We start from the raw sequence: 25604 nt of genomic DNA, 5'->3' as shown, positions 1-25604 counted from the left end.
GTTTTTCACTCTACGGCATTTCCGGACAACCGCAATGCACTCGAAAAAACAAGTACAATGTTCAGAACACAAAGGATCATGTTCTTGTGATTTAAAATTGATAAATGCGAGTATCTAGTATCTAGTATCTAATAGTTGTGTTCTAACTCTTTTCAAAGATCTAATACCAAAAATATTTTAATCTTAGTAAATATTTCTTTCAGTGATCTTTTGAGCCAATTGTGTTTTGCAATAGTCGATGGCGATAGCGGGTCGCTGAAGGGCCATGTGGAATCAAATGGAAAGCCGGCTTCTGGACTAGATCAATTTTCCAAGAAACGCTTGCCAGCGTTGCGTTTTGACCTTAGACAATTGTTGGCTCGCGTTTCCCTGCTGCTCATTGCAGTGGAATAATCTAGCAACGTAATGGAATTTAATGCCATATCGAATGACAACAATGGAGCGCAGAATTTTAGATGAATGATCATGGAGTAGGTTGGTTATCCAATCCGCACGAACGAATGCATGAATGAAAACATCCAAAGAAGATACATTCGTTTATATAGCTGATCATTCATAGGTTCTTAAATATATATGCAATATATGTATTATTATCTACAAATATTTTAAATTAAACGCATCAAGATTGAAAATCCAAACTGAACTTATGTTTGATTGTGTGACTCCTCATATGAAAATAACAAAATGTTCGCTCCTCCTCCACAGCGAGCAATTATTAATGCAGAATGCAAATTCAAAGCACTCATTTAATTACTGCATATCGCATATGTGCATATGTACACACATATATTCAATGAATTGGGCCAATCATTCAGCTGCATTAATATTGTTCTCACGGCCGTTCAGTTGTTTCACTTATTTATTTCATTTACTGAGAATTAATTGTGAAATGCAGCTGGCGAGGGGAGTACATTTTCGAGCCTCAAAAGTCCTGTAGATGACGCATTCTTCGGCAATTTCAATCAATATCCGGGGACACAATACGGTCCCACTAATTTCGATTTGCTTTGGATCAAAAATTATGCCCCCATAAACACTCTGATTGCATTTTATTGTCTCCTGTTTGTCGCCGTGTTTTAATGAAAGCACACACAAAAGCAAACAGAAAGCCCCAAAAAAACCTGGCAAAAAAAAAAAATCATTTAATGGGGGCATATATAAATTTCGGAGCGGACTTATCGGCCGACAGGCATTACAATATCTTTATTTCGATTTTTAACTTGGCTGGCAAAGGTTGGTTATTTTTTGTTGTTGTCAGGTAATCATAAAAGCCAAACCGAAGAAATTCAGGTGGAGCCATAAAAGAGGTTGGTGAGATTTGGCAATCAATAATGATAGTAATTTAACTTAATGGTTTTGGCGCCCTCTATCAAAATCTATATCGTGTTTTTGAAAAAAAAATTGAAAATTGTAACTTAAAAATTGATGAAAAATTTTTGAATTTCGGAGACCGCAGTTTTTTTTGTTCAAAATGTTGTTAACCAATTCCTAATAAATACGCATGAAAGGAATGTTGTTTTTACTTCCTGCTCTGCTTAGTCAACAAACCATTTCTTTAATAACATCAATCAACAAAACGTGATGCTCTCGCCAAAAAAAAATTTAATCATTTTGTTTTGAACGAAAAGTTTATTTGAATGATGCATCGACATCGGGCAAATGATGAACTTGCTCCACCTGCTCCCACCCATTCCTATAGATATGTATCTCCCAATCATATCGTATGTATATAAATATATGTATTTATGTACATATATGCGTGTTAGCGTCGCAATAAGAAAATAATTGAGGTGGGTTCGCAAAAAATGATCAAATGATTCATATTCATCGACTTGGATTTACCCTTTTGGTTAGAATATTCAATGTTAATACAATGAATTTTATTAAGAATAATGTTGAATAATATTTGACCAAAAATTGGCTGTGGTTAGACAAAATACAGCATTTAATTAATTTTAAAATTATGATATACCAATGAAAGATTATGTAGAGATATTTAACAAATATTTTCTGGATCCCAAATTGCCAATTGAAATGTGAGTGGGCGGGCATGTAAATAAAATTAGCTACAAGTTGCAAACAACTGTGTAAATAGAAAAACCCTTGAACTTTTCAGCTATCGGACATTCAAAACGAAAAATACGAGAAACAAGAAAGCAACTTGAAAATTTGAATGATTGTCATTGAAAATTTTTGGGTGAAAGCCCCGAGAATTAGAGAGAGGAAAAAAATTGAGAAGAACTGGTAACATAAAATGGGTAAAAAACATAAAAATTTGAGAAAATTGGTGGAAAAAAGTGCGGAAAGAGGAGAGCTCGTGATAGGTATTTGGTATTTTTTTTTTGTGGATTTAAGTTCAGGTAAACAACGAAGTTGAGGGCAAAGCGGAATGCGAGCAAAGTAGTGTATAATAGTGTCGCATCAGCAACAACAACACAACAACAACAACCGAAACGATTTTCATACATAATTAAATTGATTAACTAAGTTGAAATTATTCAAGTCGTTGTGGCCGCTTGGTTGTCGCCGCCGTAGCTTTGCATACTAAAATGAAAAAATAAACAAATTCTAAAAACAACCTGTAGCCAGACGACGGACTAGCAAAACAAAACAAAACAACAACGATGGGCAAAGCAATAGCAATAATGGCAATAGCAACGAGAGTGGCCGCCCAGCGACGACGATCATTAACTAATCTAGAGAGCAGAAAATTGTATTAAATTAACCAATAAACAATTGCTGACTAAGTCAAGTCACGAGACTTGCGATGCAATTAACAGACAGGCAGACAGACAGACAAATAGACAAATCGACAAATGTCGCAGGAGGCACAAAGTCCACTTAATTTACAGTCAGCATCCTAGGGCTTCCCAGCTGGACGAAAATAAACGAAATGCATCATGGACAGCTGGGATACAGTGGTCGTTCGCTAAGCGGAACCACTGCTCCATTGATATATTCAATTTACAGATTTACAGATTTAAAATCTGGTTTTTAAAACGTAGATGGATGGAATTGTTTATAAAACCATTTAGATTGAAAGTTGAAAGTTCTTGAATAATTTCTGTTTGGCATATGCAAATTACTGACCACTGTACTTGCTGCTCAACAAGTGCAACACGCACACTTTGTTAATTCCTTGTCCTGCCACTTTCAATTGTCTCCATTTCCATTTCGCTTTCGAGTGGGTTTTCCCATCTAAAACAGACACACCCTCGCGAAGGAAACTATATACATTAACTGAGTTTTCCAGCAGGTTGCCAAGGAGCCGCGACCTCGTTGGAAAAACATCCCATTCAATTCAATTCAATTCAATTTGATTATATGAGCATTAAGCGGAGCAAACAAATGGCTCAAGAGAGCGGAATGAAATGAGACAGTTGAGCGGGGTGGGGCAGGGGGCGTGCTGGTAAGCCGGAAAAATGGGTTGGGAAATTCATAGCGAGCAAACAGTTGAAGGGAAAACTTGAAAAGGATTCGCAAGGTGTTTCCTAGGAGTTGGAGCTCAAGAAAAACACTTTCTACTTGTCTTGCTCGCAGAGAAACGATAATGAAAAGAATGTCAAAAAAAAAAAAGAAGCACATGTACAATTACAGTGATAACTCGTACGGTGAAACTTGAAGCCAACATAAACAGAAACAGAGGAAATTTGAAGTTAGCAAGTGATGTGTTTAACTGGAAATACAAACATACATACAGTTCCTTGCGCCAGAACTTACTGGGAATTATAGAGCTGCAATCAACAAGAAACAACTGTTAACCAGACTGCCGGTATCAATTGCCCCCTACAGGTGCCACTTATCGAGGAAGCCCTGTACTACTCGCCCATGCCAGCATTGTACACATAATACACGCTTGTGTGCGTGCGTGTAAGCATAAATGCACGTGTGTGTTGGTACACGTGCGTGGCTTTCAATGTCGCAAAGTTTGTGGGGGCCAAATAGTGTTTTCCTTATTGTTTTTGTTTTTGTTTGTGTTTTTCTTTTAACGTGGCTGATATCGATAGAGTATAATCGAGAGTGGGCGACGGAATGTGGGCGGCAGAGGGGGCGGAAATCAATCAAGAATTATTTGTGGGGGAGCAATATTTTTACCCAAAATATGTGTACACCTTCGGTCGGTCTATTTTTGTTTGCCATCTATTTGCGTCAAGTGCCCACAAACAGTATGAAAGATACAAATAACAAATGAACTCTCGCAAAGATCTATTGAATGACACCATCTACCATAAGCTAACTGGATAACAAGTAGTGCTATTTATTAGCCATACTACTAAACTGTCTATGAAATGTGCTATTTTCGTTGTTATTAACATTTTCCAGTTCAAATAAGAACTAAGCCCTTATCTTATGTACACATATGTATGTATATACAAAGGTTCAACACCACCCATTTTTTGCAAGTAAACAAAAACAGGTTCTAATAGAGCCGAAAGAAATGCGTAGCAAAATTCCGATGTCCAATAATAAGAACATTATGACCAAGTGTTTGATTATATACACAAGTTGAGTATTGAATTGAACGAGAAATTCGTAAGAAATGGAAAAGATCATTTACCATAAGTTCTAGGTATTGTTTGAATATATATCTTAATTATTTGAATATAACTTTAAGTGGCTTAAATTAATATGTGATATTCTGAGACATAATTTCAATTACTGAAATTCGGATGTCAAAGTGGGCAAGGTGTATTATTTATACCTTAACTTATCAGATCAAAACAAAAGAGAGCAAAGAGAAGTGGAAAGCATAGAGTAAGGGGGGCACAGGGGGAGGGGGTAAGGGGCGATAGAGAGTGGGGTACAAACCTGTTCCGCGGGCCGCGTAACTTGTTGTTGTTGCCTGCATGGACGCCGAACTGGAGCCCGGCGCGGGGGCGGGGGTCAGTATCGGTACGGCCGAGGGTCCAGCGCCACTGGTTTTTGTGAATTTCAAAAGCATAGTTTTGGTCCGTCGTCGTACTTGCTGTTGTTGTTCTTGTTGTTTTGTTTTGTTTTGTGTTGATGATGCTAATGTCGTACTCCTTGATATTGTTATTGTTATTGTTGCTATCGATGTTTGTTGTTGTTGTTGCTCGCCGGGAGAGCGTTAGCTGGCTAACGGGACAAGGTAAGAGTCCAAGTGGCCAAAAAGGCTGCGACTTTTGCCTGCGTCAACGCTTCTTCTTCTTGCTCTTATTTGCCGTCGTCTTCTTCTTCTTCGTGCCCTGTCTATTTGTTGCTATTTTTAGCAACAACAATTCCTCCTCCTTTTTCAGCTCTTTTTCGCTGTCCTCTTACTCGCTAGCTCTCTCTCTCTCTCCTTCTGCCACTGCCTCTCTTTCACTGGATTCCTGCTCCTGACGTTTTTTGTTTTATCAATTATATTACAGTTACAGTTCTTGCCTCTCGCTCACTCACACACTCGCGCTATCTTTTTCTCTCTCTCTTACACGAGTGGGTGCCTGCACATGTGTGTGTGTGTGTGCCTTGCTCAATTGTTATTGTTGCGTGGCCAAGTGTTTTGCATTGTTTTTCTGGTCCCACTATCACTTGCATTCAATGGCTTAACAATGTCACTGTTGCACGTTAACAAAAAAAACACTATTTTGCGCACTATTTGCGGACGCTGTTTCTATTTGCTTCTTCTATTTTTCAACTTGTTGCACAGAGCTGCCAGACCGGCCACGTATGTTATCGACATTCGTAAGGGGAATATCGATAACAGGTTGGCGTCTTGGCTAAGTTGATATCATGTAGTGCATAGCTTGGGTGGAAATTCACCACTAGCCGGGCTTAGTTGAAATATATTGCCTTTCCCTTATGACAAACTTGAAATAATCAACACACCACTAATATTTTTAAGTCCTTTAATCAAAAAATATATTTTATATTTGGGAAACAGATATTTATTCTAGATAGAAACTATGCACACAACTAGTTTTTGTAAGCAAAGCAGAACTAGCCAGGACTGCAATTCAAGGTGGGGAACTTGATTAGAATAGAAATTCACAATAGTACGTTTTCGATTTTTGGTCTGCCATTCGATTGCTGTTTCGATTGCCAGTTCTATCGGTCGAGCGGGGACACTAGTTCGCACGTGTTGCGATTTGCTTTCTTTGAGTATTTCTGTTTCTTTAGAGCATTTCTCGCGTGGATCATGGGCAAATTCCGATCGAAACTAAAGCGCAATGGCAAGGGAAAGATATGGAGCAAGGGCCAGTCGGCCACCTCCAATCCCACCCAGATGAAGCACCGCATGAAGGCCAAATCGCGTTTCTTTCAGCCCAATTTAAGTTTGGGTGAGTCCTTCCTTACTTGTCATCTTATGTTACCACCAATACCCAATTTAATTACAGCTGTCGCCACGTCCACCGGCCTCACCATGGAGGCGGTCCACAAGCATGAGCAGAGTCAGGCCTTTAATGCGGAAACCACAACAGTCAGCGATGTGGCCGGCAGTTTGAAAAATTTCAAACTGAATGACGATGATGACGGAATGTCCGGTTCCGGCACCGCTCTCACCGGCACCGCACCCACTGGCACCTTCAAGACCTTTCAGACCTTCGCCTCCAACTACAGCGGCTGCAGCAACACAAGCTTCCGGAAACTGGTCACCAGCTTCCGGGCCTCGTCCGCTCTTCACAAGGAGATGCTGGCCATTCTAAGCGCCCTCACCGAAATCATCCGCGAGAACGGCGGTGACGAGTCGTCCACAGAGTATTTCCTGCTGCTCATGGAGCAGATCGAGGCCGCCACCGAGGAGCGAGAAATTGTGGCCGGCGTAACACTGCTTGCCATGGGCATTAAGTCGGTGCCGGCTCCGGTTCTCAGGAAGCGATTCGCCCAGACCGCTGATACCATGCAGAAACTGCTCCAGCGCTTCATGGAGGCCACTAACCATTCGGTCATCCGACATGTAAGTGCAGAATGTGTTTACCAGAAAGCTGACAAATACGTATTTAACGTCGTTGTTGTTTTTTTTACATTACATTTACAGATAATCGGCTGCCTTTCTGTCGTCCTGCGCGCCCAGGACTACGCGGCATGGACATACAGCTCCACGATTCAATACTTTGACGCCATTCTGGCGTTCAGCATTCACTCACAGCCGAAGATCCGCAAGGGAGCCCAGCAGGCAATTGCCTTAATTATTCACGGCAGCAGTTTCATGCTGCCGGCTATCAAGTCTGATGACGAAGAAAAGGATGCAGAGGTTGAGCAGCCAAAGGTTAAGCACCATCCGGCTAGCAGTCGCGTGGCCAAGTTCTGTTTGGCTCAGTTCAAGCCGGAGGTACTGGCCAATGCACAGACGACAGTGCTGCACACTTTGGAGCTTCTCAAGGACACGCTGTACGGTTTCAAGACGAAGGACATACGCACTGTTTGCGAGCATCTGCTCTCCATTATGACGGCGGCCAATGTGCTGGTTAGGACGAACTGTTTCCAGACAATCTACGCCCTTTTCTACAAGAAAAGCCCCAATTTAAATGCCTCACTCTGCGCCAAACTGCTGGCAGCGATACACGAGTACCGTCCAGACAAGAGCGACATCCGGCAGACGATCGCCTGGGTGACGGTCTTAAAGGAGGGCCACCTCCATTTGGCGACCATGCAGCTGGATCTTTGCATGCAGACCTTGCCACGTCTGATTGATGTTTGCACCACGGATCTTTGGCTCTCGGACCAAACGGAGCTGGTTGCCGGTGTCTCGAATTGTATCAAGGAGCTGCTGCAAGACTGTGTTTTACGCGCTTGTGCTACGGCGGAGGATGCACAGCGCAACAGGCAATATGTGGCCAGGATAATCGCTTCACTGCACAAGATGCTAAATGCTCCATTCGGAGAGATCTCCAGATTCGTGATTCTCATCTTCTCGTTCGTCTTTGAGACCTGTGGACCGCGATTCGGGTGAGTCTGCAATGTGTGCCATGATATTTAAATGCTTAATAATATTATATTGCTTTCAGTTCGGAACTCACACCCCCGCTGCTGACAATCAGCAAGCGCTACGACACCCAGAGCCCACATCGTCTGCAGATCGAGCACACTTTGATCAGTGCCATCAAGGCTTTGGGACCCGAACTGGTACTAACAGCTATACCGCTTGCCGATGGCAAGGGTGTCATGCAGCTGGAGAGATCCTGGCTGCTGCCCCTCCTCCGTGAGGGAGCCAACGGTGCCAGTCTGCAGTTCTTCAAGGAGAAGATTGTCCCACTGGCCATGGACTGCCAACAGAAGTGGAGGGAGTTCGCCGAGGCGAAGAACAATTCTTCGTCGCACATTTACGAGCTATTGTGCTGTCAGTTGTGGGGCTTGTTCCCTGGCTTCTGTCGTCAGCCGAGGGATCCTGAGTACTTGCGGCACCTGGCTCGCACTTTGGGTTCGGCTTTGGAAAAGAACCCGGAATTTAGGCCTCCCATTTACGATGGTCTGATGGAGCTGCTCGGTGAAAATCAAAGTGCCGAATGCCATCAGGCAATTGGCCTGTATGCCAAAAACTTTTTGCCTCGCCTCTTCTATATCTATACACAGAAACCGAATGGAACCTACGAGGCCGATCAGCGCAAGCGTGTCCTGGAAGTCATTCGTTTGTATATCGCCCGGGCGCCGGCTGATGTTCAACTGGAGCTCTTTGAGAACGCCCAAGCCCAATTGGCTGCCAGTGCCTTGGCCAGTTTTGAATACGACGCTTTCTTTGACATTAATGCTGCCATAGTGCGCGTGCAAAAATGCAAGGGAATCAAAGCATATTTCGATAAGTACATGGCTCCCATTCTGAGGAACGATAAATCAAAATTGGTCGCCAGAGATGAGCAGAAGCTGAAGAAGCAGCAAAGGAAGACCTACGAGTATGTACAATTGTTGTTAATCATAGTCACACTGCAGTGTACTCATGAGCCCTTCTTATTTATAGACTACTTCGCGAACTGATGACCTCGGAGCTACCGTCATGCCAGAAGTTTACCCGCAAGAACAGCATTGCCCTGCAGCAAATCCTTCTCGATTCATTTAGCACCCGCTGCACCGTTTGTCAGGCATCGCGTTTGCAGTAAGTTAAAGTGCCAAACGATCGCTAAACTATAGCTAAACTATTATTATTCAATCATCAGCTGCCTGAAGTCCCTGATAGACAGCCACAGCAATCTGTCGTACAACGACCAACTTGTGATGAAGGCCATTCCGGAGGCAGTGCTCAACTATAGGGAATTCTCCAATAAAAAGGAATCGGTGGCCGAGCAGCTAATCAAATCCATTACTAAACTTTATCAGGATGCCGGCAAGATTAACGACTTTGTTGATATCCTGACGGCAGGATTTAATGGCGATGAAATGCTGGTGACGAACACAATTTTGGCCTTTAGGGCTGTGCTCAAGCAGCAGGGTGAACACTTGACAGTGGCCACTCTGGAATTTGTCCTGCAGCAAGTCTCTGTTTTCCTCGTTCAGAAGTCACGCAAGCAAGCGGAGGCAGCCGTTGTCTTTCTGATTACATTCATCAAAGTGATGCCCATACCACTGGTGGCCAATCACCTGGAGGCAATTGTGAGCACTTACGCCGACATTTAAATTAGTCACTTGACCTGACTAATCTGTTCTTTCCCCTCCTTTAGATGCGCTCCTTGTCGGCCATGACCAAGGATACGAAGCGATACTGCCGCCTCCAGATCGGTTATTTGCTTAAGAAGCTCTGCATTCGCTTTAGCCCCGGGGAGCTGGCCAGCTTCGTTCCCGGCGATGACAATGTGATCCATCGCCGACTCAAGGTGATCCGCAAGCAAACGCGCAGGGATTTGCGCCAGAAACAGAGCTTGGAAGCGCAGGAGGATAGCTCCGATGATGAGCTGGTCAGCGGTCTGAGGGAAAAGAGCTACACGTAAGCGTTTTTCATACACAGTAATTACCCTAATAACTACAAAAATCTCGTCCACAGCATTGATGATATGCTAGCTGACTCCGATTCGGATCTGTCCGAGGACATGGACACTAACGATGAGGGCGCAGCAGCAGCCGCAGCTAGAACCGATCGTAGAAAGAAATCTAAGCAACAGAACAGCACCTTCATTCGCGAGGATCCCGATGAGATAGTCGATTTGGCTGATCTCAAGTCGATTGGCAGTGTGCTGAGTAAGTTGAAGTCGTTTGAAAATCGCAGAAATCATCACTTCTTTTGCTTTTGCCCCACTCCAGCCAGTGGCTCCGCTCAAACGGCCACCACTGCCAAGAGCCTAAAGACGAAAGCTCAGCTGCCGAACGGTGGCTTCAAGACTGCCGACGATGGACGCCTGATCATCAGCGACAAGGTACTTCGTGGCCAGGGAGGAAAAGATGAGTCCGATTCCGACTCGGATTCCGATGCACCCATGGCCAAGCCACCCAAGGTTAAGCGTGGCATGGAAGACGATTCGAGCGACGAAGATGAACAGCAGCGGAAGCTAGTACCCAAGCGGGTACGCAAGGGTGACGATGCGATGAGCATGAAATCGGGCAAAACGACTGCCAGTAGTCGCTACACTGCCGGTGGCAAGGGCATCCATCGACAGCTGGCAGCTGGAAACTCGGATGCCATGTCCGTGAAGTCAGGCAAATCCACCAGCCGCCCAGCGGGCACTGAGTACAGCAGCAAGAAGGCCAAGGGCGATATGAAGAAGAGAGGACAACTGGATCCATATGCGTACATCCCACTCACTAGGAATACCCTGAACAAGAGGTGCGTTTAATATTATTAATATACCCATCCCTATCTAATGCTCCTCCATCTCTTTCGCCCCCAGAAAACGTTCAATGAACTCGCGAAAATTCAAGAGCGTTTTGCGAGGAGCTGGCGCTCAAAATGGAGGAGGCGGCGGTGGCCGTGTGTCCAAGAAATACAAGTAGGGCAGACGATTAAGCCAACTGACTAACAGGCTCGTAAAGCTATAGAGATATAGAGATGTATAATAACACCGGGATAGTGCGGTCTGTTGATAAGGAAGCTAAGACGTTGATGATTATTTCCCCCTGTTACTTTGCTTAAATATATAAATATAACATAATATATATGAACATGTGGAGACGTTGTAAATGCCGCAGATAAAGAAAAACAGAAACAGACTAGTTATGTATTTAAAGTAATAATGTTTTTTTTTTTTTTTTGTTTTTTGATCTGCAAAGACTTTGAATAAAGAATTTTGAAAGCAAAATGGTTTGATGTGTGGCGGAAAGAAGAGCAGTAACGTTAGATTAAGTCCACACAAGCTTTATGTTCATTAAATATATAGTAAATATGACTATTTATTATCGCAAATGCCAGAGTCAAAATACAGATTGGTAGAATATCAGCCAATTAAGTTATGCCACAAAAGGAAAGTCTTCGAACGAGATTGAGGTCAAGAAGTTGCGTCATCCTGTCCGTGGTCAAACGCTGTTTTGAAAATCCTTTTCAATGTGGGTCTTGTTCCATTCGCCGTGCGGATCCAACCCAGTCATTGTTTCCTCAATGAAGTGCATCTTATTCTCGCTGTCCACCAGGACAACGGTGTGTGTGCGGCTGCCGTAGGCATGCTCTTCGATATGGACATTTAGGGCACTCAATCCCTCGCCCCAGTTGGGCGCACGTGTCTTTAGCTCGTCGTCCGGCCAGAATTTGTGCTTGTTGCGGAGCAACTGCATCAGCTGGGCGGACAGAGTCTCCACGCTGGCTCCCCCGTGCGCCTTAACGATCGCCTCGAACTCCTGTTTGCCATGACGCACCTTCTCGAACGGAGAGTGCGGCAGACTGTTGCCGAATCCGTAGCACTCGCCGTTCTGGAAATCCTCCAGCGTGGGCGGCACATTGCTCAGCAGCTTCACGCGAGCGGGCTGGGATGCAGATCTATTGGGAACGAATGTTTGTTGTTCATTTATATTTGTCCTTATCTCGATTTTATCAAGTTTAGAAAGTATAATTTATGGCCACCGGATCGCTAATGTTATTGCATTTTAATCAGCAATTATACGTATTATTCCGAGATAAAGACAGCATAAAGCAATATATGTACATATATATACTAAAAGGCATATAATAATATTATATTATAATTCTGGTTAATCTGAATGGGCTGCAGGACTCACCCAATTTCGATGGACACAAAGTTGAAGGCAGAGTACTTGGTGCAGTCCTTGAGCAGCCTTTCGTTGTAGTTCAGGATGCTGTGCTCCTCGTCCGCCCGGGTGACATAGTCCGCCACAATCATGCCGCGCCCTAGTAAGAAATGTTCGTTATTCGATTGCCCCCTACTCGGATTCGTATTCGGGTTCTGATTTGGATTCGGATGACGGTAGCTGTTGGAGTTGGAGGTGGTGGGCTTGGGGCAAAGGTTAATGCCGGTGCTGTTGTGATTATGCGGTTGCAAAATGTTCTTGTGCGCTTCAAACAGAAAACAGAAACGAAGAAAGTTTGTTTTTGCTTAGCTTTTTCTTTGGTCGCAATTGTGAAAGTTTTAGTTAGGTGTATGGATGAGTGTGTGTGCGTGTGCTCGCGTCAATTTGGATTAGTATGTAGCTCAAGGGGGTTTACCAACTGCATCGCGCGGCTTGGGCTCGCCGGTCAGGTTGAGCAGGGCGCCCACCTTGAAGAAGCCAGCGGAGTGGCCGATCGCCAGCCAGGTGCCGCCCTCGCGTCCCGGCTCCAGATCGATCCCTAAAATGGTGGAATACATAAATATTTGCTCAAGTTGATCCACACTTATGGGTAACGTGGCTGGAAATCCAATTAGGCTGCAGATCTTGTGAGGGGTTCGTTCAATTCGACTGCCATCAAGCTGTCAAGGATTATACTCCATCTAAGCATAGGCAACCAAGGACATAGGCCCCACCACATACCTCCGTAAACATGATCGGCATTCGCCCACTTGGCCGCCGACATAGTGGCGCGGGCAAAGAACTCGTCCCGATTGGAGGCCAGGATGAGCTTGTAGCCACCAGGCTGCGGATTTGAGTCCGCACAAAAGAATATCACGCACATCGTCGGAATCCTATGCGTATTTGGCTATCGTTCCGATGTGTAGTGCCTTGGGGTCGCTGGACAACTGCGAATGGGGCGCGAAAAGTGGGCTTTAATCTCGGTGGGGCGTCGGCATCAGAATGGCAGGTTGTTCGGCTCAGTCTTCTCTTTGTTACTTTGTGGAAGTGGAACTATGGCGCTGGTTTTATCACCAAATAGCCATACGTACGTACAGCTGATATACAGTCTTATCCGTTGTTTGCGAGCCCAGCTAATCTAAGTGGTAAATGTAAATGGTTTGGATTGGCGGGTGTTCGCTGCGAGCCGTGCCTCCATGTGATATCTACATATCTACGGGGCAAAAAGCCATTCCCATTCCCATTAAAGCAAACAAAGCAGTATTTTCTGAAATTTCAATGACCGGGTTCCCTTGTTTTGATTTCCTTTTTAATTTTTTTGTATGTTTTGGTTTAGCGTTGCCAGCTGACAGGAGAATCGATAACCCACCGCTGCCCTTTACGATGTTCTTATAACTTTTTTATTAATTGCCAATTATTTATTTGTGCAATCTATGAATCTATGACTTATGCGTACTTTCAAATTTGAAGAATTTAGTTCTTGATCGTACGCTGAACAAGTCAATATGATTGTGTAATACTGGTCTATATTTCCCAAGCTATATACCTTGTATATAAGCTTATTAACTTTAGTCGCCTGTGCAGAGTCGAGAGATAATAAAATACTATGTTGAAATTGGCGTAACAGGTAGGCGTTATCGCCACTCGCCCATCTCTATTGTATGACCGTTGGCCCGGCAATCGATGGCTTACAACTTATCGATGTTTGAAAAATAACCAAAAACCCTGTATTAAAGGTTAGTAATTAAAACTAGAAAATACTATTGCATAGCTTTGTAATGCAATGCATAAATTAACTACCAGACCTATTCAAGCCCATAAATCGGTAAGAAAGCTGCTCGCTAAAATTGAAGCGAAAGAGTGGATTTTTTAGGACAAAAATACCGGTCGGTCGAGAACATTTGGGGGAAAATAATGTCGCCATCTGGTAACACTGGCATTCAGCAGAGCAGTGAAAACGACGTTAATATTTCTGATCAATTAAACAATTGGAAAATCCGGCCGCAGATCGCGATCTAAACGTACCGCCCTCGCCACGCCCACTGCCGCCCACGCCCCCTGGCGCGGGGTCACATCGATAGAGAGCTTTGCGTGTGTGTGTGCGTGCGTGTATGTGTCGGTCGAGAGGAGAGGAGGAAGACGAAGAAGAGTAAAAAAAAACAGGCAGCGAAAAGCGATAAGAAACGGAACACAACACACTGGAAAAAATTGCGATAAGAAACGGGGCGGAGCGGAGCGGAAATTGCAAAGACTTTGGGATGGATTAGCGGCACAGCCGGACTCTAAGGTTAGCCAACAGTAGGATTAGGACCAGGAACAGCCATGTCCTCCGCCGTTAACATCCAGATCGTCTCCATGCCGAATCTGGCCAAGATCGAGAGCTTCCTGAAGGATGTCAGCTACCGGGAGACGATCGAGTACAGTGCCAACTTCAACACGCGCTTGTGCAGCGAACGGCGCCACCGGCTGCCATTCCTCGATCCGCAGACAGGAGTCGCCCAGAACCACTCGCAGCTCTTCCTGGACAAGCGACAGCGGATGCCCGGCTTCAGGCAGGGCCAGATCTACACGTATCCGGCGGCCCGCTGGCGGAAGAGCCGTCGTCAGTACTTGAGCAAGATGTACAGGTGAGGTATCGTCACCAATCGGTGGGGGATTCGAGTGACCGGCACATGCACAAGGAAAAGCTAGGTATAGCTCTGGTGCAGCACACTAGAGTTTGGAAATCCAGGAGTATGTTACCTATGGTAATATTATTTAAAACGAGTTAGGTTGGAAGAATATCAATTGTGTATATGCCATTCAATCTCGTCAAATCCTGTGTTTTTTCTTAAGTGAGCTCCACGTATATCCCTGCTAATAACGAACTTTCCACTCTTACAGCCGCTTTCCCGAGCGTCCCTTCCAGGCGCTACGCAAGGAGCACGAAGCTCTGGTGGCCAGCGGCGTCAATCTGGGACTGAGCAGCCTGACCAGCGGTGTGGGCCCCATGCCCGGCAGCAATAGCCTGGCCAGCAGCTCCTCCCTAACGCTCAATATGCTTACGGGCGGCGGAGCCGCGCCGGCCGTACTTGGTTCCCTGCACAGCGACACTGCCCACGATTTTAATGGAGCCTTCAGTCTGGAGGAGTCCAGCTCACTGGGAGCCGCCGGCGGTGATACATCCGACAGCAAGGACAGTCAACAGCAACAACATCAGCAGCACCAGCACCAGCAGCAGGCCGTCAAGGAGGAGCATTTGCCCAAGGAGTGGTTCTACGATGACATGGACATGAACGATGTGGATTCACTGGAGGAGCCCAAGTCGCCGGCGGATGATGAGTACGATTATGATCCGCGCTATGGTAACAAAAAGAGGCGCAAGCGGCGCCCAGGCAAGCGAGGTGGAGATTCCGGTGGCGGTGGTGGTGGAGGAGGCGCCGCCGGTGGCGGCAATTCCGGCGGTAGCTCCAGCTCGCGGAGACGCAGTGCAGCGGCCAGGTCGCGTATCACAACGACGGATGCGGCGCTGGACGCCTCGCTGGAGGCTATCGAATCTGGCGAGAGTGTGCCAGGCAGCAATGGAGGACCAATCTCCAGCGGAGGCATCCTAAGCGGCAGCCTGGGAGCAGGCTTGGCGGGAGTTTCGGGATCCGTCGGCGGCGGAGGAGCGTCGGGAGCTTCGGCCAACAGCCGCAGATCGCGGGGAGCGGGAACACGTGGCAGGCGACGAGCCAAGGGGCCAAACAGCGCCGTTGGAGCGTCATGCGATCCGACAAGTCCCGGCATGGTCATCGAGCCACCATCCTTCGAGAGTGCCGCTGCTGCGGTGGGCGTGGTCGAGGACGCGAACGCCCATCTGCGCAACTATCGGAAGTATCTGTAACCGCTCTATCAGCAACTAACTGGACGTGTAATCAATCAAAGCCTTGTTTTTCGCAGTGTTTTCTCGCCTATTGAATCGACCTACTTTTCGCACATAATTTAAATATAGATTTTAAGCCTTAGTTGATCACTGTTTGTTGTGCTCCCCTCCGACATAAGGATATAGCCAAGCATGAAATGAAAGAAAGGAAACAAATACATTGTGGACCAGGGACAGAAACAGGATTAGAATCAGGATAACCGAATCAGAACCGCGCACCAGGCCGTAACCAATACAATTCCAATGTTTCGCCTCTCTTAACTTTACGTTCCCATAGCCAATTGATTGTTGTTTTTTGAACTAGCAATGGGACTGGCGAACTTCTACTATAGGATAACTTGAGCGGAAACTTAGGGATGTAGCAAATATTCTTCGAACAATTTTGTAATGTAGCAAACCTTTAGGCCATCAATTATAAACATTGCATAAGTTAGACAATGAATTTAAAAAGGATCCTTTTCCGTCATCGTTAGGCAATTCGTAATCAATTATTTTATGTGAAACAGCACAATTTGTATTATGTTACGGAATTGTATAGTTTTGCAATACTTACTTTCTATATTTCCCATCTGGTTTCCGAAGTTTTGCTTAGAGCAGTTCGCCAGCCCATTATATTGTACATTATATATATGGGTGTACAGACATTATATATATATATATATACATACTTGCATGCATTGTATTTGCGACTCTACTTAAGGCAAGTCCACCTTTTGGACTGGCTCTCCACCTAATCGCAATCTCTCGGTTTCTGTTGCTGCATGTTCTTAATACTATTTCACCTAGACACCCCACCCCTCCCCACCCCACATATTATATTAAATTTTTTTTATTTAACCAAAATTTTAGTTAAAAAAGAGACAATTCAAATTGTAATCTATTTAGGCAAGTGGTAGGGTATCTCTAGCATTAGAAGAAGCTAAAAGGAAAAACAATTTCGTAAAACCAAAATTTTTTCTCTAGTATCATAATTATTAAGCTGAGCTAAAAACGAAAACAAATTTTAACTAACTAAGAAGGGACAAAATTGGAACAAGATCAAAAAAGAAAAAAATGTACATTTTGGAAGAATCAAAGTCCACAAAATTTTAACGAATGAGAGGCAAAAAATCAGACAAAAATGAACCACAAGAGAATGAAAAAAAAAAAAAAAAACAAAAATGGAAATAGGTTTCTAAGATGTTTTAATATATTTTGTAATAACAATGACCGAGTATTTTTCATGTATGTAGTTTTGGTCCAAAATTGAGCGATCAACCAAGGCAAAGTGGTTCTCAACGATCGATTCCTCGAAAGGATTTGCCAATCATCGATCATAGGGCTCTATTGCTGAACGCTTTGTTTTGGGCACAACTACCTAATCCGCTTGGCACTGGCAGTAGCCTCGTCTGTGGAGGATCTGGTGGTCCGCTTTCGTTTCTGGCTGCTTACAGGCTTCTCTTCGGTGACTTCTTCTTGGGATTCGGATGCCTTTGCCGGCTTCTTTTGGGCTTTCGATTGTCTCTTCGTTTTGGCCAGCTCTTTGGATTGTTTCGCTTCCTTTGAATCGACTTGAGTTTGCTCTTCCTCGGATTTCTTCTGTTCATTTTTGGATTTACGCGAAGTTGAAGGTGCCTTTGTTTTTGATAAAAACCATATTGAGTTAATTTTTTCTGGGCTCATTGGGGCTTTCCTACCTCAGTTTCCTGTGCTTCCTCTGTGGCCTCCGACTTTTTTGGCGATGTTTTTGCCTCGGACTGCGGTAAATCAATTTTCGATGACTTCAGTTCCTTGGACTCCTGCTGGTCATTTAGAATCCCAACAATCCGATCGTATACCTCCTCCACAGTGGGAAACTTGAGGGCACGTGGTGGACCCCGCTTTAGACCCGACCAAAGTGCCACCTGCTCCTGCTTCCCCATTGCGCCAGCGCTCAAACTCAACTCGAAGGCTCCTCGCCGCGGTGCTCCAAGTGCATTCAGCTGGAGCTGAAGCTGTTGAAGACCACGCTCCCGGAGAGCGGAGTGCAGCTCCTCCGCTCGACGACGAAAGACTCGTCAGGATCGGCAGTGCTCTACGTAGAGCACCGGCGCATTGGGATCCAGCTCTTCGCCTGCATCCCGCTCAGCGACTGGCGCCTGCAGAATTGTTGGGAAATGCATTTAGCTTTTGATATAATATAGTATTTCAATCGTACCTCTGTTTTTTTGTTCCGTTTTGGTGGCATGATCCTAAAGTGATCAGAATTTTTAAGTAAATGGCGCACTTTTTATGTGGCAGTGCTGCCAAATGGTTGAGTAACTCTGCGGTGACAGTCGCTACTGCATCCCTGGAAACTATCGATTTGCCGATAACAGACGTTAAACGACGCGCGATTCCCAATCAAACTGAGTAAACATTTAATTTAATCAACGTAGTTTCAATAACGCCAAGATGTCGCACCTGATGCCCCGGCGGACCAGCGAGTTCCGTGGCGATGTACTGGAGGAGCGAGGCACTGCCGATAAGCGGCAAACCAGGTGAGTGACCCGGCATCCAAATCCAACTGAGCAAATCTCGTTAATGATGCATATGCGTATCCTTTTCCAGGGCAACAAAGCGCAGTGCAGCCACGCACACGCCCTCCTCCAGCCAGGCGGCACCCAGAAGGTAGGCACAACCATTTCATAATCGAATGCACAGCCAGTAATGCCTGAATCCAATCCCGCACAGACCGTCCGCATCGCGTCTGCCGCAGCCGCTGAACTTGGAGCGCGATCGGGCCAGTCAAATGGGCTTGACGCCCAAGCGAGGCCACCGGTTTGTGCCCTCCACTGCGGAGCGCGCCATTGCGCCACACTCCGACAAGAAATGGGTGGCGGAGCGGGCGCAGCAGATCCTGGAATACTTACATGGCATCCAGCACAGCGAGGCTCCCACAGGGCTTATTGCGGATCTTATCAGTCGGCCCGGTGGATTGCGACACATGACCATCAAGCAATTTGTTTCCATTCTCAACTTCCTGTTCCATCACATTTGGCGGAATCGGGTGACAGTGGGCCAGAACCATGTCGAGGATATTACCAGCGCAATGCAAAAGCTGCAGTATCCTTACCAGGTAAGCAACTGGGATGATCTTAAGTTTACAGTGTTCTTTTGATTCTTAAATCCACTTGTGACTTGCAGGTGAACAAATCATGGCTTGTATCGCCAACAACACAGCATTCATTCGGCCATGTGATCGTCCTGCTGGACTTTCTCATGGACTTTGTACCGCCTCTGCCCTCGTCGGATGTGGTGGAGGAGGAGTTTCCGTTTATGGAAACCATGGAGCAGCCCAGTTCGTATTTGAATAGCATGCATTGCGAGTCGACAACCATCATGTCCACCACCCAGGCGCACGCCATTCAGCTAGATGAAGAGCTCAATGGTCTGCTCTTCGAAGAGGCTAGCAAATGCATTGCCTTGTGGGATCAGGAGCTCACCAAGGAGGAGGCCAAGCTGCAGGCGGAGACCAGGGATCAGGTGATCACCAAAAAGTGTGATTTGCCCGATCGCAAAGCCTTAGACCAGCTAATCGGCGATCTCAAAACGAAACTGCAGCAACTGGAGAATAAGTTGCATGATCCCAGCGACGACAATAAACTGAACAAACTGGAACGTCTTACCAAAGAGCACGACCAGCTTGTCCAACAGCTAGCTGTCAGTCAAGAGGAGCTGACCAAGAAACTGAAGCTATTCGAGCAGCTGTCTGCCCGGGCAGAAGAAAAGCAGTCTAATCTCCGCCAGCAAATGAAGTACGAAAAGCGTTTGGAGCAGGCGGTTAACAGACAGAAGTTCTCTGCCCATCAGCTAAAGGAGCTTCAAATGAAGTGCGACGATATGGAAAACTACTCCAAGGCTTATGAACGCCAGGTGAAGGAGGTGTCCGAGCTAGAGCTACATCAGCAGGTGATGCTGTCCCGCGCCAAGCAAAAGCAACTGGATTCCGTTGAGGTCTTCAACTCGCACGTCCGCCACCTGAGCATGGACCCAGTGATTTGTGGCCTGATAAAGAGCGGCATTGGCCAGCAATCGGACCTTACTCTGCCGCTAAATCCCAATCAAAAGGACATCTCGGAGCGGGTGCAGTGCCTGGAGTTGCTGGGCAAACTTCTGCAGCAGCACCGCCAGCAGAATATCGATCGGCGTCAGATGTTGGACAAGCAGGTGGCCAAAGTAAAGGGTGATTCCATCGAGTTGGACACGGAAATCGCCACCTTGGACACTCAGTTGCGGGCGCAGAAGCAGCGTCTGACCAAAATGGAGGCCAGCTATCGGACCAAGCGCGACATGCATGCGCAGCACAGGCAGCAGCTGCTCGAGGATCAGTACGACCAGACGGCCCGTCTGGGTGAGTTGGAGAAACAGGAGAAGCAGGCGCTGGAGAAGCTGGAAGCCAACAAGCAACGGAACGAGGATCTACTCACCGCCGCCGAGCAGTTTCAGGAGCAGGATCTCAAGGCCCGCAAAGATCGCCTGGAAAATTGCGAGCAGAAGCTGGCCAAAGCGGAGAACACGTTGCTCGCCGTGGAATCAAAGGTCAACGCGACTCAGGCCAAGCTAAGCGAGGTGGAGCAAAAGGTGTACTCCGCCAAGCTGCCATCCTTTCAGCCCGTGCTAGAGGCCATCAAGAATCATTGATTTGATCCGGATGTTTTGTTGTAGTCCAGTTGATCTGTAAGGGATTTATTAAAGAGTACTCTTTGTTTTCAAATTGAAAAGGCAATGAAGCTGTTTGCAATGTTCAATTTTGTATGTTTTATGAAATGCATTTATTTTTGATTACATTTGAATTAGGTAAATTGAGTTGAACACGGCGGTTCCTGGACAAAGGAGGGGATGATACTCCATAATATCAGATTTCTTAAGTTCTTTATTGCCACACGTATTATGGATTTCATTACGGATCTCCGCTGCCTTTTTTTTTGGATTACAAATTGCACTTGGAACGGTTTAGCTTTACATGGTTATACATATGTATACACTGAGTGGTGGGTGAATACGGCAAGGGTAACTTAAGCGTAGGCATCTATAAATATTAAACTATATTATCATTTGGCCAATTTTGTTTAGGTTAGCGCGTGCGATTGACTTGTGCCACAAAAAGTTGCAAGGAAAAGTAACAAAACGTTTGCATTTATAGCAATTCAAATAATTCATTTCGATATTATTTCATTTCTGCGCGCTTTTCGCATGTAAATATATAGTTTGTCATTTTTGGGCTTAAAATTAACGAAAATGAGGTATTATTTCAAGTAGTAGTGATGTATCTCATTATATTGTCGCTCGATCATAAATCCCAGGTTTCTTAGTACCACAAGTCAACCAACTACAGAATATGTATGGGTATACAAAAAAAAAGGGGGGGGGGGGGGGGGGGGGGTAAGTTCGAGTAGTAGTTATAAATTCAACATTGAGACTGAGACAATATGTTGCGTAATAAATAATTATCATTCAGCTTAGTTCAATTCTATACAATGCCCCCGATAGTGCCAACGTCCTCAGACAATGAAGACATCGCCACTGCTGCGCTCCACGGCCGAGGTGGCCATATCGCCGCCACATCCTGGCCGACCGGCTTGGCTTGCAGACGCAATCTTGGGCTCCTCCGACTGCGCAGTTTTGTCCAACAGCTCCGCCTCGCGTCCAATCTCGACGATGCCTTGCGGCTTGTCGCAGCCGTGTGCCTCTTCCTGGCCAGCCAGGTGGATGCTGACTCCCGCCACGTCAAGGTCCTCGACGTCCTTATGATTCTGGAATGTAACTGAGATCTCTTGGGCTGCAGCTCCTTCGCTCACATCCCCTTCCTGGCCATTCGCGCTGCTGGTTGCGGGCCCTGCATTTGTTGCATTGGGCGGCGCCGTCGTGATGGATGACCACCAGCTGGAGAAGGCGCCCTTGGCCTGGGATATGGCACCGCCCACCGCACGACTCGTCGTGTTCACCGCCTGGTTGATTTTTCGCCCGCTCTCGCTATTTTGCATGGTTCTGCAAGTTGCAATTGTATAGAAACTTAGATTCCCATCGGTATGGATTTCTGGATTTTAACCGCTTACTGTGCTAGTTTCAGTTTCATGTCCGCCACGGACAAGGTGCCGGCGAAGGGATGACCAGCGGGCAGGGCCTCAAAGAACTCGGGTTCGGGCCTAACGTCGTACCATTCCTGAAAGCATTGGGTGCGCTTGAAGGCGCCCATGAAGTGCGCATTGAAATGATCGTTGTCCTTGGGCGTGGAATCTGTAATCAAGAAATACATTTTAATTGAATGGTTCAACTAAAAGCCAACCAGATTGCACCCACCTGGAGCCACAGCAGTTCGCAAGAGTGCGAGAATGTAGCCCTGAAACTGCTCCCGTATCCAGTATTCGCTGCCCTCGGCATCCTCCTTCGGCGATTGGACGTGCTTCATGATGTAGTCCATGTAGCGCAGATCCTCGGTGCTCAGCACCAGCTGGCGCCTGAGCTCCGGATCGTGGGCATCCAGATTGGCCGCCTCGATGTCCACCAGGACGTCAGCCAGCTGACGTTTCTGCTGGAAAAGAACGTTGGAGGTGCCGATGACATAGGAGAGCACCATGGGATCGCTGAGCAGGTCCATGTACGGTAGCGACAGATACGGCAGGCAGAGGTTGCCGCTAGCGAAGATGCTGACCGGTGCCCGATACTCATCCGGATTCACAGCGCACAAGGCGGCGAGGTTGGCTATGAACGAAAGATTTACACACGGATCAGTTAACAATATTTTTCGTAGTACAATCCCTGAAACTGCGTCATACGTAATGTTTGATGTCTGTAAGCTCCTATCAAGTATGATTCACTTATATGGCATGATAAATACGTATGTACATATATGAATAAACGCAATAACAAAGGTTACAATTGACTAAAATGCTAGTTACGCCAAAATCGGTGGCAGACTTAATGGGCTACTCACACGCCAGTGTGTCCACGCTGGCCTCTCTGGTCAGCGAGCTGTTCCTGCCGTTCGAGGAGTCCTGCGACTGTGAGTTGGGCGTGGAACGCGTCGACGTGTCATCGCCACTAGCCTGCTCCTCGCCCGCCGACGCTGCGGATGAGACGAGGGCCAGCTCCTCGGCCTCGCCCTCCACCGCTGTGGCGCTCTCGGGCGTCAGTTTCTGCTCATCGGTGGCAGATGCTACGGAAGCCACTGCCTCCAGTTCCGCCTCGGCTTCCGCCTGCGCCTCCCGCTGCAGGGAGTCGGTGAAATCCGGCATGGGCGACAGTGGACGCGACGTGCGCACACAGGCCACCTCCTGGAAGCCCTTCTCCAGCAGCCGCGGCACCAGCGATGCCATGCCCAGGATCAGCACACACATTTGGCGCACTGGCGAACCAAAACACACCACTCGTCGCTGCAGCAGCATTAGTTTGAAGAGCATTAGCGTCTTGTGGCGCCAATGGAGTACAATTTCGCGCAGGGACAGGCCCACGTGAAAGTGGCGCAACGGGCGGCGCGATTCGTCGTCCTGGAGGCAGGCATTTAGCTGCTGATAGGCCTTGACCAGCAGTTCCGTGCCGGAGAAGTCGCCCTGATCGAAAAAGGCATCGGCAATGAGGGCTAGCTTCACCTCGATGTACCCGTAGATGGGCAGGCGGGCCAATATGCAAACGGACTTCTGAACGGTGCTGCGCGTGAGGTCCGCCGTCCGAATCTTTAGCTTTTCCACGCGTATCTGGCGATAGCAGGACACGCCGTAGATACTCGCAGCCGGCTCATACAAACTGGGCAGGTTGAAGAACACCGTGTCCTCGGCAAAGTTATGCGAGCCGTCGGGCAGGGCCAGAGTGGGCAGGTACTTCCAGCCGGAGGGGCATTCGTGACGTCCCGTGGAGCCCGAGATTAGTGGCGGGTGCGAGAACTCCACCTGACAGCCCAGCTTGTGGTGGAAGCCCACCACGAGGATGTGCAGGATCGGTGGCTTGTTCTCCGGCTCGCTGGCCATCGTTGGTCGTTATCCTTGGACCAAGGAGCAAGCGGCGTCCACCAAAAATGCGTTTTTTGCCAGCAAAATGAATATCCAATAGGATTGGCCACTACCACATCGGCCCTCTCGCTCGCACTCGTGTAGCCACGCCACGCAATTGTTGTTCTATTCGGACCACGGCGCACTTATTTTGTTTTGCAATTATCTGTCAGTCGTATTTAACTTTCTTTCTTTACGATTTCCAAACGATTTTGTTTATATTATATTTTCTTGTTTGTGATAGCGTATCGATATCAGGAGGCGTTATTTTGTACTCCAATTAGATGTGCATTTGCCGGTTATCGATATGTTTCCCTTCGACCAATGGCATTATCGACTACACCATTGCGAAAATTGGCGGTTACTTTTGAATTCGAAATAACCATTAAGGAACTAGTAGTAATTGATTTTGACCACTTTCACAGTGCAACTTATTTTTGTATCACTTTAATCTTTATTAAAAAACAATACAAGAAGTATATTTATTTCAAATACAAGAGAAAATACTCATTCAGAAAAAAAAGGATAATTAAATGTTTTGATTTTAATGAGCGAAGTTACGAGTTTCACAAGATCGGACCTAATGCATGATAAAAAATGCATTTACTTTCATACAAAATTAAATAAAAATTTTCTTTAAGCACACATCGAACTTACCAACATGATTTTTTCGAAACTATCAAAACGAGTATATTGAAATAGTTGTAACATTTTGGTTTCCGTCGCGATTTTGTTGGCTTGACTACTGATACACATTTCCAAGTGTCAACAAGCCGAAAATTAAGTCAAAAACAAATTCTGAAAATAAACGTGTAATACTATACATATAGTAGACGGAGCATTAGGTACTATATAGCCAGACTGTGTATGATGGCTCATTTCTTAAACGTTTTTATATTTTCTGCTGTTTTCATCTCGGGGTTTCTTCTATGTGTCTTTTTTTTCTTATGGATTTTTCCGTTGTTTTCTTTTTTCCATTTTTTTTTGCTTTTTTTAATTGGTCCGTTTTCATTTCATTTAATTTAGTTAGAGCGTATTTTTAAATCGAACATCCAACATATAGATTCTAAAATTGGCACACATCGCTTGTTTGTTCTTTACAAAATATGTTTGCTTGACCTGATCTTATTCATTGAAAACTTTATGAATTATATATTTTAACTTTATGCTGGGAAGTGCATTGATTTAAATTCTTAAATACATTTTAGTTAATAATAGAAAGCTCTTACTATTCTGGTGACTGAAATCTAACATTAAAAGGAACATATTATAGACTTTCAAATATTTTCTTGCATCAACAATATTAAAAAAATGCAAGTGATGCGATATTGTTGCCTTATTATTTAAGATTGCACTGATTGCAATCAATTCAAATTATTCGAGACTTTGGATACGCTGTTCATTCATATACTCCCAGGGCCATCTTTCTTGTCAAATATTTTTCCAGATCTTGGATAATGTTTATGTTATTCCTGATCTATGCAGATATTACCCACAGTTGCCCGTAAACATCGCCCCAGAAAGCTAACCTATAGATAGACATATAGAAGATATTTAAACAAATACATATACATACTTTAATATATATATATTTTTTTTTATATCGGGCATCTTCGTGCATACGATCGGCACTA

At 45.8% G+C, this 25604-nt stretch overlaps 7 protein-coding genes across 9 annotated transcripts in view; 3 read left to right on the top strand and 4 right to left on the bottom strand.

The window, feature by feature from the left end:
• LOC6618436 (probable serine/threonine-protein kinase DDB_G0267686) overlaps positions 1 to 5650 on the bottom strand; it is a 42010-nt gene extending 36360 nt beyond the window's left edge. Inside the window, exon 1 of one of the 2 annotated variants that reach the window (XM_032726238.1) lies at positions 4810 to 5650. In XM_032726238.1, coding sequence (XP_032582129.1) covers positions 4810 to 4942 — 133 coding nt within the window. In that variant the 5' untranslated portion in view covers positions 4943 to 5650. The remainder of the gene's footprint in view (positions 1 to 4809) is intronic. The other variant, XM_032726240.1, reaches the window with a different exon arrangement.
• Positions 5651 to 6040: 390 nt separating this feature from the next.
• Positions 6041 to 11161, top strand: LOC6618435 (RRP12-like protein). The gene is made up of 10 exons (XM_032726800.1): positions 6041 to 6281; positions 6339 to 6898; positions 6980 to 7890; positions 7950 to 8831; positions 8897 to 9031; positions 9093 to 9525; positions 9594 to 9856; positions 9914 to 10107; positions 10171 to 10690; positions 10755 to 11161. Exons 1-10 carry the CDS (start codon positions 6140 to 6142, stop codon positions 10855 to 10857), a joined length of 4143 nt encoding a protein of 1380 aa, XP_032582691.1. The 5' UTR covers positions 6041 to 6139; the 3' UTR covers positions 10858 to 11161.
• Positions 11162 to 11224: 63 nt separating this feature from the next.
• Positions 11225 to 13493, bottom strand: LOC6618434 (transport and Golgi organization protein 2). 2 transcript variants are annotated; one of them, XM_032726801.1, is made up of 4 exons: positions 12823 to 13493; positions 12518 to 12640; positions 12073 to 12367; positions 11225 to 11833 (listed from the first exon to the last, which is right to left on the bottom strand). In XM_032726801.1, exons 1-4 carry the CDS (start codon positions 12962 to 12964, stop codon positions 11377 to 11379), a joined length of 1017 nt encoding a protein of 338 aa, XP_032582692.1. In that variant the 5' UTR covers positions 12965 to 13493; the 3' UTR covers positions 11225 to 11376. The 2 variants fall into 2 exon arrangements, with proteins under 2 accessions (XP_032582692.1, XP_032582693.1); XM_032726802.1 differs by having other exon boundaries at positions 12073 to 12202; positions 12823 to 13488.
• Positions 13494 to 14002: 509 nt separating this feature from the next.
• On the top strand, positions 14003 to 16128 carry LOC6618433 (uncharacterized transmembrane protein DDB_G0289901). The gene is made up of 2 exons (XM_002042667.2): positions 14003 to 14708; positions 14965 to 16128. Exons 1-2 carry the CDS (start codon positions 14404 to 14406, stop codon positions 15944 to 15946), a joined length of 1287 nt encoding a protein of 428 aa, XP_002042703.2. The 5' UTR covers positions 14003 to 14403; the 3' UTR covers positions 15947 to 16128.
• Positions 16129 to 17152: 1024 nt separating this feature from the next.
• Positions 17153 to 18253, bottom strand: LOC6618432 (selenoprotein BthD). Its single transcript, XM_032726799.1, has 3 exons — positions 18162 to 18253; positions 17662 to 18102; positions 17153 to 17599 (listed from the first exon to the last, which is right to left on the bottom strand). Exons 1-3 carry the CDS (start codon positions 18189 to 18191, stop codon positions 17339 to 17341), a joined length of 732 nt encoding a protein of 243 aa, XP_032582690.1. The 5' UTR covers positions 18192 to 18253; the 3' UTR covers positions 17153 to 17338.
• Positions 18254 to 18316: 63 nt separating this feature from the next.
• LOC6618431 (myosin heavy chain, embryonic smooth muscle isoform) lies at positions 18317 to 20711 on the top strand. The gene is made up of 4 exons (XM_032725209.1): positions 18317 to 18483; positions 18554 to 18613; positions 18677 to 19061; positions 19130 to 20711. The coding sequence occupies exons 1-4, from the start codon at positions 18398 to 18400 to the stop codon at positions 20624 to 20626; spliced, it is 2028 nt and encodes a 675-aa protein (XP_032581100.1). The 5' UTR covers positions 18317 to 18397; the 3' UTR covers positions 20627 to 20711.
• A 17-nt stretch (positions 20712 to 20728) lies between these two features.
• LOC6618430 (late secretory pathway protein AVL9 homolog) lies at positions 20729 to 24393 on the bottom strand. Its single transcript, XM_032725208.1, has 4 exons — positions 22920 to 24393; positions 22286 to 22687; positions 22042 to 22222; positions 20729 to 21973 (listed from the first exon to the last, which is right to left on the bottom strand). The coding sequence occupies exons 1-4, from the start codon at positions 23947 to 23949 to the stop codon at positions 21487 to 21489; spliced, it is 2100 nt and encodes a 699-aa protein (XP_032581099.1). The 5' UTR covers positions 23950 to 24393; the 3' UTR covers positions 20729 to 21486.
• Positions 24394 to 25604: the final 1211 nt, after the last annotated feature.

The sequence above is a fragment of the Drosophila sechellia genome, chromosome X (genome assembly GCF_004382195.2).
Source record: "Drosophila sechellia strain sech25 chromosome X, ASM438219v1, whole genome shotgun sequence".
NCBI lineage: Eukaryota > Metazoa > Arthropoda > Insecta > Diptera > Drosophilidae > Drosophila > Drosophila sechellia.
The sequence above is the reverse complement of the archived record's forward strand: the minus strand, read 5'-3'. Positions and strand labels throughout refer to the sequence as shown.

Excerpts from the sequence above, each read along its gene's own strand:
- LOC6618433 (XM_002042667.2), top strand. The coding sequence starts at position 14,404 with ATGTCCTCCGCCGTTAACATCCAGATCGTCTCCATGCCGAATCTGGCC. Across the intron at positions 14,709-14,964 it reads TACTTGAGCAAGATGTACAG|CCGCTTTCCCGAGCGTCCCT; the intron begins GTGAGGTATCGT and ends CCACTCTTACAG.
- LOC6618434 (XM_032726801.1), bottom strand. The coding sequence starts at position 12,964 with ATGTGCGTGATATTCTTTTGTGCGGACTCAAATCCGCAGCCTGGTGGC. Across the intron at positions 12,641-12,822 it reads TGCCGATCATGTTTACGGAG|GGATCGATCTGGAGCCGGGA; the intron begins GTATGTGGTGGG and ends CCACCATTTTAG. Across the intron at positions 12,368-12,517 it reads CAAGCCGCGCGATGCAGTTG|CGCACAAGAACATTTTGCAA; the intron begins GTAAACCCCCTT and ends TTCTGTTTGAAG.
- LOC6618435 (XM_032726800.1), top strand. The coding sequence starts at position 6,140 with ATGGGCAAATTCCGATCGAAACTAAAGCGCAATGGCAAGGGAAAGATA. Across the intron at positions 10,108-10,170 it reads GTCGATTGGCAGTGTGCTGA|CCAGTGGCTCCGCTCAAACG; the intron begins GTAAGTTGAAGT and ends GCCCCACTCCAG. Across the intron at positions 10,691-10,754 it reads AGGAATACCCTGAACAAGAG|AAAACGTTCAATGAACTCGC; the intron begins GTGCGTTTAATA and ends TTTCGCCCCCAG.
- LOC6618431 (XM_032725209.1), top strand. The coding sequence starts at position 18,398 with ATGTCGCACCTGATGCCCCGGCGGACCAGCGAGTTCCGTGGCGATGTA. Across the intron at positions 18,614-18,676 it reads AGCCAGGCGGCACCCAGAAG|ACCGTCCGCATCGCGTCTGC; the intron begins GTAGGCACAACC and ends AATCCCGCACAG. Across the intron at positions 19,062-19,129 it reads AGCTGCAGTATCCTTACCAG|GTGAACAAATCATGGCTTGT; the intron begins GTAAGCAACTGG and ends TGTGACTTGCAG.
- LOC6618430 (XM_032725208.1), bottom strand. The coding sequence starts at position 23,949 with ATGGCCAGCGAGCCGGAGAACAAGCCACCGATCCTGCACATCCTCGTG. Across the intron at positions 22,223-22,285 it reads GCGAACTGCTGTGGCTCCAG|ATTCCACGCCCAAGGACAAC; the intron begins GTGGGTGCAATC and ends TCTTGATTACAG. Across the intron at positions 21,974-22,041 it reads ATGAAACTGAAACTAGCACA|AACCATGCAAAATAGCGAGA; the intron begins GTAAGCGGTTAA and ends TGCAACTTGCAG.